Consider the following 11225-nt stretch of genomic DNA (forward strand, 5'->3'; position numbering starts at 1 on the left):
AAGTCTATAACAAACTACTTAAAATCCCAATTTCATGACAAATTATCAAAAATTTCGGCTCACCTTGTGCTCGCATAAGTTGTTAAAAATACATTATCTCATGCATCCTATTCATAATTAAAAAAGAGCTTAAAATGTCCAGTTTTCATGCCATAATATTAACAGATTTCGCGCTCTCTTTAGGATTATAAACGATATAAATTGTCTCTTTTTTAAAATAGAATACCAACAAGCTTCATCTCGTGATTAGGAAGAGAAATAGGAAGATAGTCATCATTTTCATATATGATGACAAAATATCCCTAAAATCCCGGTCCTATATGTCAAAACTCGAAGTAATAATAATGGAAAATATGTGCGATCGATTCATATCCACTTCACAAAGTTCCTTGAAATATAAAGCTTAAATTAACCCTTTTCAGATAGGAATATCAAATATTTTAAGCTCATGCTTTGCGCTCGCTTTATTGATTTTCATAATGAAAAAATGTATTTAGAAAGCCCAAATTCTAGGTCTAAATCTGAAACCCGCGCACGCATTTTTATTCAGATACGCAGCTTGTTCTCTATTTTAATCATAATCCAGTTTCAGATCAGAATATCAAAAATGTTCTGCTCGCGCTTTTCGCTCGCATTATTAATATAGGAAGATCCCCAATTACTTATCCTTTTTATGATTTACAAAACATGAATAGAGTGTCCTGTTCAGGTCTAAATCTCGAATTTTTCCGCTCGCGCTTCGCGCTCGCATCAACTGTTTAAGTTATATACCTATAGTATTATCTATCCTGTTGACGATTACACAAAGTGCACGCTTGGAATTTCCATTCTTTAGGTAGAAATGTAAAAAAATTCAGCTCGCACTTCGCGCTCGAATTATTTGATTGTTGAAATATGTAACGTCTCATGGCTAACTGCAAACAATCCTTAACAAGTCCTTTTTCGATCAGATTATAGAGCTATAGCTCTATGATCAGATCAAAACGTATATTATACATTTCTGCTCGGGCTTCGCACGTGCAGTAATTATTTAGTTGTTTACACATCTTGTTCATGATCACAAACATTACCCAGAATGTTCTATTTTTAGGACAAAATGCATAAAATAAAAAATAATAAGCCCGCGCTTCGCGCTCGCACTTTTTGAAGGCTTATGAGATTTTTATATATTTACGTTAGAGCTAAGAAATGACTATTAGGACTGCCCCCTTCAAAGAAACAAACAAAAATAAACTTCGAGCGGCCGATCTGGGAAAATATGGCTGAAAAAAAATCCGCCGCCCCCCCCCCCCCTCAGTGAATTAAAAGAAAAAAAAGTAAAACAAGCAAAACACTAAAAATTTCATCAAAATCGAATGTAGAATATGAAAGTTTTTACTTAAAAAAAAAACATTTATATGCACATCGTGGTTGGTATGCAAATGAGGGGACTGATGGCATCATCCACTCACTTTTTGTCTGATTTCATGTTCGGAATCTTCTTATAGCCTATTGTATTGTTTTTTTTTGGTATCATTCTCGCATGTGAAATATGTAATATAAAGTCAAATTTAATTCAATTCAATATGAAATATTTTAATTTTCTCTCGGCATTGTCATGTAAAACAAAATAGTATTGCCGTTGATATGACACTTGTGATTCAGTCACTTGGTCCTTCATATTGTAAAATATCTAGAAATTTAATCGGTGTATAGCAATAACAAAAAAATAGGCCTAGTGGGTGAGGGATGATCATCAACTCCCTCTTTTGAATATCACTGAGCTGTGCAACATGTACATATGATTATTCCATAATTTTCTTAGACCAGTTTGATGTCAGAATTTTTATGACATCAAATTTTGATATTTTCTCTTCGAGATATCCAGTGAATCACAAAAGCAAGCATTACGTCTTTGATGTGCGCTCATTACTAGTTATGCATGATTCGACAGATCTATTTTCCCCTTAAAACAATTATAAGGAAAAAGGTTTACTCAGATTCTGTGCAGGCAAATCTATTTTTATTTACCCATTTATATATATATTTATTTATTTATTTTAACTGACCAATTCTCTTTCCTCATCTATTTGATAATTATTGATAAATTACTACTCTTCAAATTGGTAGATTGATGTTTCTAACTATAGTCGAACATTTTTTTATTCAGTAGAATTTTGTTACTGAATTGAGGAAGTGAATTAGTCTTTCCATTTATCGTCCTGTCAAATATTATTTCTTTACCAATTTACACATTTTAAATTGATTCTTATATCAAAATTATTATTTATACATGGATATTTTTGAAAAATATAAATAATCAATTTTTATAATAAAATCATCTTATGTATGTACGAAAATTTCTTTACCTTAGCTGGAAATTAATTCTGACCAATCAGAAAACGCCTTAGTGGCATCTCTTGTGTTGCCGATACTTGCACGTGAAGGTATGGTATTAATATTTCCATTCCAAATTAATGAAGATATAAATATATACAGTTGTATTTACGAAAATTTGATTATTTCATCGTTCTGAAATCTTTTTTGTGTGTATGATTGATGAAGAGAAGTTGGGATTAATGCAAAACAGCGAATTCGAGCGTGATTGCGATCTGTGACTGTCTGAGCTGTGTTTGGATTACTAACAGGTCCCACATACTGAAAACAGTGTAGGCTAGTCTAACTCTAAGTTACTTTTCAGTGACAGTGATTTACAGTGTGAAGAATGAAATCTTCATTGAAGATTTATTTTGTGTTCCATGATTAGCCAGGAGGCTCCTAGAGATTAAAGTTATTCCACTGACGTGCTTAATCTCCAAGGAGCCAGTAACGGCATGCCATTTGAATGAACTTTTGAAGACATGGCTAAAGAAAAGTTGTGATTTTGAATTTGATCACTCACCACACACGGCGACAAATCGTCCATAGACTGTACAACGGATAGATCGTCTCCGCACAGCGATTCGTAGACCGCTGATTGGTCAATCGCGCAGATCACGTCATGACTACGTGGTCGCCAAAATAATTCCTTCGGACTGCGTGCGGAAGTATCGATAACGATATCCGGTCACGTTGTGTACGCAGAAACTGGTCTTGGACTTGGTTCGTGATCGGATTGCTCCGGTATCGATCGAAAATTATCATGCATATTCACATGACGCTCTGAAACCCGGAAGCCAATTGACTTTGTGCACGTTGCGATAGACTCTAGCTCTACAAATTCCAACGAACACGATGCCATATCGACGCTAATTCGTAAGGTTTTGACGGAAAAGCAAGAAGTAATCGAAATTCGCTTACCTGTGCGGTATCGGTGAGAAAATAGATCCTCCGAGAATACCTTTCATAATTTATATAAAATATAGGAGAGTGAATTCTAGGTCGATTTTGGTACGAGGTGATAGAGAATTGCACACTTGTTTTGGTGGAATACTGCGTGGGGAAATGGGAGGCTAGCACTGAGCATGCTTACTATATTTTCATTCATAAGTTGGCTTGCGGCAGTGTTCTATACAATTTGCCACTGTGCCTAGCCACGATTGCAAGCCAATTTATGAATGAAAATTAAGGAAGCATGTACAAGCCTCACAGTGCCCAGCACAACATGGCATCCAAACCAGTGTACAATGCTCTATCACCTCATATCAAAGTTGACATAGACTTTCACTTTTGTATATTTTATTTGAATAGTGAAAGACAATTTTGGACGATCTATTTTCTTACCGATAATGCACAGGTAAGCGTATTTTGATTACTTCTCGCTTTTCCATCAAAATCATACAGAATAGCACCAGTGTCGCATCGTGTACGTCAGAGTGCACAGAAGAACCATAATTGCAGTTGAAAAAAATATCCTAAGATTCATGTTTTTAGTGATATGATGAGCATTCCTGCAACCAAAAATCTGAAAAAAGTAAACATCTTAAGAAATGCAAGGTGTGGGAAAGATGGAATAATCTCTTTGAATTACCAATGTTTTCATGACATTTAATATAAAGATCTTTGTAGATGATCGACAACATAATATAACTCTCTAAATTCCCTCAGATGCAAATTATAACAAATTAGAGCTGAAAATTTGGGTGTAGTCCCATACACACAACACCCTTTGTCCTGTGCATATAACCTTCACAAGAATTGAGTCAATTGATATCATTTTGGTGATTCCATTGCATTACAGCAAAATGTACAAGTTATTGGGTGCATCATAAACATTGTTTGCAATTATTTTTGTGATAGTTTCCTCCATTTGAATTTGAACCAAGTACTAAACTTTATATTTAAAGGAGAATGAAACCCTTGAAACCAACTGAATCCATATCAAAGAGAAAAATCAAAGAAACATTGTTGAAAGTTTGAGGAAGATTGAATGAATAATAAGAAAGTTATGAGCATTTGAATATTGAGATCACTAATGCCATGTAGATCCTCCCATTGGCAATGCGACCAAGATCTGTGATGTCACTCACGTACAACTCCCTCATTACTTTAGTACTTATTTCACTTATATTCTCACTTTTACCGAGAGTCTATCACAAGGTGAGGTGTTCTCTTTATGAAAGGACAAGTACAGAGGTTTCACAACATATCATTGATGAATCGTTTGTCATATGATTAGAATGAGCAAAAAGAGATGTTTTGGGGTATATTTTCAGTGTCCAAAAGGGGAGAGTTGTTCATCTGTGACATCATAGATCTTGGTCGCATTGCCAATGGGAGGATCTCCATAGCATTAGTGATCTCGACATTCAAATGCTCATAACTCTTCTATTGCTAGTCATATTTTACTCAAACTTTTGTTGATCTTATTCTTTGATTTTTCTGCTTTCACAAAAGCTAACTTGCTCCAAGAGTTTCATTCTCCTTTAAGTGTGCACACTAAGGAGAATGGTACCTATAACTTCCTTATATTAGTGGCATTTCTACTCTGCTTGTTTTATCCAGATGAAAGCTGCATTATTTATAGCATTAGCCTGCCTTGTGGCCCTATCTAGTGGTCAGGATGGGGCTAAACTCCTGGCTTCAAAGACTATCTTGAACCAATGGTTAGTGGAAGGCAGGGACGTGACTGTGCTCTATACCATATATAATGTTGGAAGCAGGTAAATATTTGCAACTATATACTGTAGTTATGTTGTTGTATTTTTCTTTTTGTTCAATCTTAAGTTCTCTCTTCTGAGTAGTTTTTCGTAAAGTTAATCATAAAGTTGCTTATGATTTTACAAACAACTTGAATATGTTCTTATAAATGAGAACCCAAATATTCCCCAGTGTTTTTTTATATTCCCATGACTATAATCTGGAAAATATTAATAATAATAATAGCTAATTTTTATAAAGCGCTTTTCCCAGAATGGCTCAAAGCGCGTTACAGCATATATTGATGATATTTGTTGCATTCAAATTATTTTGAACAATTCTTTTAATCTACAAAGATGATGTTTAAACTTTAATTGATGGGAATAAGAAATATGGAGAATCTGACTTGGCGCCAAAGAACAGGTTCCTGTTATTTATGAAGTCATACATAACTTTAATTATAATTGTTTTAAGGACATATCTCCCAGTTGAATGTTCTAAATCTTAGTCAGTTTTTTTTTATCCTGGACAGCTGCATTAAATTAAGATATAAACCAGAAAAGAAAACTTAAAAAGTGTTTTCTTCTAAAGTTAGTTTTTGTTCATCAATATCCAAATGGTCCAGACCTACATTGGAAGTTTGCAAGAAAAAGTTTTGGAATTGCAAACTAATCGAAGTTGAATATTTGCAGTTCACAAACATCTTACCTATGGGTAAACATTTTAACATTTCATAATGATAAAGTTTTCTGTCAAACAGTGCACTTAATTTATGATGATGAATAAGTTTATGCTTCCTGAAAATAGTATAATTTTCTCTTGGCCAATTCTTTTATTTTATAGGAGTTTTCCTGGTGTCTTTATTTTTCTTCTCATTCGAGTCTTGAATATGTTTATGTGACAGTTGACTTTCTGTATACAATACTCTTAAGCATTATTTGTTTCTCACAAATATTCGTTTGGATGGATCAATCAATCAAATTTATTTCATTAATTCATACAGTGCTGCATCCCAGGTTGTCCTCAATGACGAGTCCTTTGCAGAGAGCGATTTCAACGTTGTCAGTGGTCAGTTGAAGGTCCAGTGGGATCGCATCTCCCCAGCCAGCAACGTGACCCATGCGGTCATCCTTCAGCCTCTCAAAACCGGTCTTTACAATGTCACTCATGCTACCGTTACCTATGTCCCATCAGAAGGATCAGATGCTAGGGTATGTTACAACCCCATTAAAATGGCAATTCAATATTGGGTTTCTTATCTCAATCCACTTGCTATTATATGGCATTGAAACCTATTTTGCTTTTGTATAATTACATGTATAGGTGTGAGAATGGACAATTTAATTTCTTGTATGTTTATGAATTGCTTCTGTTGTAATGAACAGTGACTAAGAATTACTTTAATGTAATTGATCTCACTGAAAATCTGTGGGACTATACTATTTATGCATTTATAATTATAATGCTCTAGGGAATTAATGTCATTCCACATTAAAGTATTTTCTGATAATGTTGAGAATTAGAAATTAAAATATTGTCTTTAAAACCTCAAATCTGCCTGCTTTACCATGTAAAATTTTGAATATTGCCCTGCCCATCCCCCTCCCCCATTGACCCAAACATCAATAGCTCTTTGTATAAGCAGTATGAATTACCATATTGAATGATTTTTTTTTTGTCTTTTGGCAGACATCATATACAAGTGCTCCAGGAAAGGCTGGTGTTGTAGCAGTAAAAGATTATGATAGGAGATTCTCTCCACATTATGTAAGTATTCAATTCCATCTTTATTGTCTGCATGAATGTCAGACAACCATTTGCTACTCATTAATCACATCAAAGAAAACAACAGATTTTGCAAAGACATTTTTTAAATATTTGTATTTTCCCTCTTTGCTACTCTTCTGTATGTAATCAGGCTGCCTGCCTTATTAATACATTAAACTGTGTTTGATTCTTTACACACATTCCTGGCAAAAGCTTGCATATTTTTTGTCGAATTATCTTTCTTACAATAAGTGGCACTGTTTTCTTGACTCATGCTTCTCAATAAAAAAAATATTCAGTATCACTTTTAATTTGCATCAAATAAGTAAATATGTATCTTTAAAATTCTCGCAGTTTTATGTATTTTTATATTGTAAGTTAATGCTACTTTATCAGGTGATTAAAAAATTTACTCTTTATGTGAAGTACATTGAACATACATACTATGCCTTGTATAAAAAAAAAAAGCAGAAAGTAATTGTATTTGCTTTTCTATAAATTGTTTTTAAGCTAACTTGGTACTCTTTCACAAATATGTTATTAGTCCTACTTCACAAACACTCCATAGCAGTAAGTATAAATGTTGAAAACATGCTTATAAAGAGTTAAGCTTGAAGATGGTTTCAAGATAATGGTCTCCTGTGCTACTGCATAGCAAACAGCAAAATCAGAATTTCAGGGAATAAAGCAAGAGACTTGCTATGTATCAGTTATTTTTGTTGGGGCATTTTAGGTCAAATAGATGGATGGGAAGAAGAGCGGTCTTGTAGTTATATATTTGTTTACTTTAATGTTTACTTGTATTATTTATTATTAAGAGCAAGTGGGTCCCATAAGGTGTATTTATTATCTTATGATTTTCTCCTTCATTTATGTGACAGATGGATTGGGCTGCATTTGCTGTTATGACGATCCCTCCCATCGGCATTCCATTCCTTCTATGGTTCAGAAGCAAGTCAAAATATGAGGCTCTTTCATTTAAGACCAAGAAACATTAACCAATTAAGTCCAAAAATAAAATCCTTTATTCTTTATTTAATTCTCAATTCACTACCACAAAATCATGATAATTTGGTACAAAGAGATTATCATTTTCTGTTTTTGAATTCGTTTTGTAAAGCAATATTGTATTTCGATTGACCCATCTTTCTTCTTAATGAAGTAAGGTGGGTCTCTCTATTATGTTGCAGATGATATCCTGACTTTGTGGTAGTGAACACGAAAGTATGTTCATTAGTATAGTTAGATATAAAAAAGAATGGATCAGTCACTGAATGTGAATTGCAAAGTGCACTAGTAACAACTATTGCTAAACATTCCATTGGGGAAAAAGATGTTCATAATGGCGCAGTCACGTTTCCCCCATGGCAGCAGTATGGTGAGTCGAAAACAGCCGTTTAAACATTTCTTTTGTAATAGCTACCTATGGGTGGAATAACAATTAATGAAACTGCTGTTTTCGACTCGCCGTACGGCTGTCTTGGAAATGTGACTGAAGCATTATGGTGACATTACAAATCATTGATCGATCTGTATTTTCTATAAGCAGTATCATGAGGACAATTCAAACTGTTTGATTTTAAGATTCTGTCATTATAATGCATTATCGATCCTAACCATTGAAAAGGATTTTAGAATGACACATGCTGTAGATATATTGATGGAAAATTCATGGATTATGAATCTCAATCATAATAAGACATATCTTCATTTATAGTTATTGTTATTTCAGGGTTTTTTTTTTTTGTTCATGATAGAAAATTTATTTTAGTCCAATTCGTCCATGCAAATCATGTTATGTTTTTAACAGTTACAAATATCAAACTTTGGGTCTTTTAGATAGTGGTTACATATGGTTGTTTGAATGTTCTCTTACTTTTCTCTCTGCATAGATGATAGTTGAGGTCACAAAATTTATTTCTTCTCTTTTTTTGTCACTCAATTCTAGATTATTTGAAGATTTCATGTCTCTTTCATGTTTCAGATATGAGAAGTTATATAATATTTTCATGTCTTTTTTTTCTTCATATTTCAGTTTATATTTCCTAATCAAAGCAATAAACACTGCTCAGCAAACAAAAGATGATATCAACATCTTGTTTGTTTTTAATGGGTAAATATACATTAGTGGAAACTGTTGGTGAAGGGTCATCTAAACATGTTTGTGTTTAATAACTTTAATTTTTATATTTTCTCTTGCCTTGCATATATTCAATACATTATTGTGTAGGTAAATGGAATTAAATTTAGAGAACCAAGTTATAAACATTCAGTATTATAGAAAAGGGATACTTGTAATTATGTTAAGTCTCTAATCTAATGTGGAACTTTCTAATAAACAATGTCTTCTGATACCTCATATTCAAGAAATGGAAATTGAAATTCCTTTATTTGCCTTGCAGCCTTCCTTGAATATAAAACCATAGAAAAAGTGGAGATATGAAATTATACAGTATCAACTGGAAATCTTTACGATCACTTTAACAAAGTGTTTCATTGCACCACTACATAAGACAGAAATACCATCTGTTCTGGGGATTTATTTTTTTACCAAAACTTGACATTTCTTGGCTTCTATGCACACCGATCATTGGAGCCAGATGTAGTCTCGGCAGAACAAATAATGATGCACAAATAAGAAAATTATGGTAAAGACTGTTGATGACTGTATTTTTATTAAGTAGAAGAACAGTGGTATGGTAAGTTTGGAGAAGATACGTGATGACTTGGAAATTGATATGAATGAATTGTAAACCGGGATGTCTTCAGATGGGACTGCTGCCTGATGATAGCTATGGCTTGTCAGTATTGTATATGTTCATTACGTAAAGTCAGGCTGTATCAAAGTTTGTTTGTTCATGTCTATGTCAATCTTTGATTTAGTTCAAGGTATTTGTGAATTTATTTTCAACGCAAAAACACTTTTAAACTCTCTTTAAAATAAATCTGACTTGATTTATTTGCTTATGTAAAGTCACATTTTAATAGAGAAAATGGATGCTGGATATTGATGACAACAAAGAGAGGGGCAGTGAGAGAAATAATACGAGAGAAGGTAGTGAGAGGGTGTGATAGAAGAAAGAAAGAGGAGAAAAGGAGAGGGTTGATAAAGAGAAAAGAACGAGAGGGAGTGAGTGATAGTAGAGAGACGTAGTAAGTGGCTAAAGGAGAAAAAGTGGAAATAAATTTGAAAATGTGGGCATTTGGGGAGGGAGGTTACAAGAAGAAGAGAGCTTGGATTAATGGGGATACGGAGTGAACCTCGGATGGAGAATCAAGCTAAATCTGGCTGAAGGTGAGTGAGATGGAAGAACGTATTTGAATGATACAAATGTAAATGAATGCGCAAAAGAGGAAAGCGTTCATAATTGGTGAAAAGAAAGAAAGACTAATGCGAATTAGGAACGTGTCCGACAAGATTGGTGAAAAGGAGAGAGAAAAGAAGTACTGAATGCGAAAGGGGGAGGTGTCCGATAATAGACTTGCGAAAAGGGAAAGAGAAAAATAGATGGACAGTTGTAGTCTATGCAGACGACTGGTAGATGATGGACGACATCTTGAGCAACAAAAACAAGAGAGAGAGAGAGAGCTAGATGAAGATTTGTGCGTTTGAGAGATGGTATGAGAGACGGGTCGAGAGGCAAATTTGAAAAGTAGAGGGAAAGGGTGAAGAATATAGGGGTACAAGAAGCGAGTGGACATTGTGATGAGAGATGGAGGAAAGGAATGAAGAGGGTGGAAGATGGTGAAAAGAGATACGCGGTGAAAATTGAGACAGGGGCAGAGCCGGGATATTTTGATAAGGGGATGGGGGGGGGGGGCAAGAGGTAACTGGAAGGTAATGTCACATTCTACTATATAACGAATAATATAGAGTTATACGACTCAGATATATCTCTATATATGTATCATTCCTTTTACCGTTCCACATCTTTTTAAAAATATTTTTCTCGTTATTTCATTACTTGAAAATGCACCCCTGTAGCATTGCCCCTGTATGGAGGAGATAGATTGTGGGCATGGGCATACGCAGATCTTTTCCTGATGGTGGGCACAACACGTAATGATTAACTCGAAAGCAAGGGAGTAAAGCGACCAACCTTGTAATATGGGCACTGTTACATTTTTCTGAAGTGATATTGAAGGTTTTCCACTATTTTGGCGAATTTGTGAAAATTCTGAGCTAAGAAAATGTAAGTTTTCAAATTTTTGGGGGGCAACTGCCCCCTCCCCTCTGTTTACGGCCAATAATGGTAGGTGCATACAAACATTAAAGAACGATAGGAAATAGAGAGAGACACGCACATTGGGTGAGGGAGGAAGCTATCTTTCTCTGCAGGTGATCAAGAATCATCATCCGCTAACCTCAAAATCTTCCCCTCTCCTCTAAATTCAGGCCT

General features: G+C 34.4%; 1 protein-coding gene across 3 annotated transcripts; it reads left to right on the forward strand.

Annotated features, from left to right (window-relative positions):
• The first annotated feature begins 2143 nt into the window (after positions 1–2143).
• On the forward strand, positions 2144–9770 carry LOC129262144 (translocon-associated protein subunit beta-like). 3 transcript variants are annotated; one of them, XM_054900197.2, is made up of 5 exons: positions 2144–2426; positions 4924–5081; positions 6062–6269; positions 6748–6825; positions 7707–9770. In XM_054900197.2, exons 2-5 carry the CDS (start codon positions 4924–4926, stop codon positions 7821–7823), a joined length of 561 nt encoding a protein of 186 aa, XP_054756172.2. In that variant the 5' UTR covers positions 2144–2426; the 3' UTR covers positions 7824–9770. The 3 variants fall into 3 exon arrangements, with proteins under 3 accessions (XP_054756172.2, XP_063956263.1, XP_063956265.1); XM_064100193.1 differs by having other exon boundaries at positions 2423–2431; XM_064100195.1 differs by lacking the exon at positions 2144–2426 and adding an exon at positions 3177–3260 and having other exon boundaries at positions 4894–5081.
• The last annotated feature ends 1455 nt before the right edge of the window (positions 9771–11225 follow it).

The sequence above is a fragment of the Lytechinus pictus genome, chromosome 5 (genome assembly GCF_037042905.1).
Source record: "Lytechinus pictus isolate F3 Inbred chromosome 5, Lp3.0, whole genome shotgun sequence".
Classification (NCBI taxonomy): domain Eukaryota; kingdom Metazoa; phylum Echinodermata; class Echinoidea; order Temnopleuroida; family Toxopneustidae; genus Lytechinus; species Lytechinus pictus.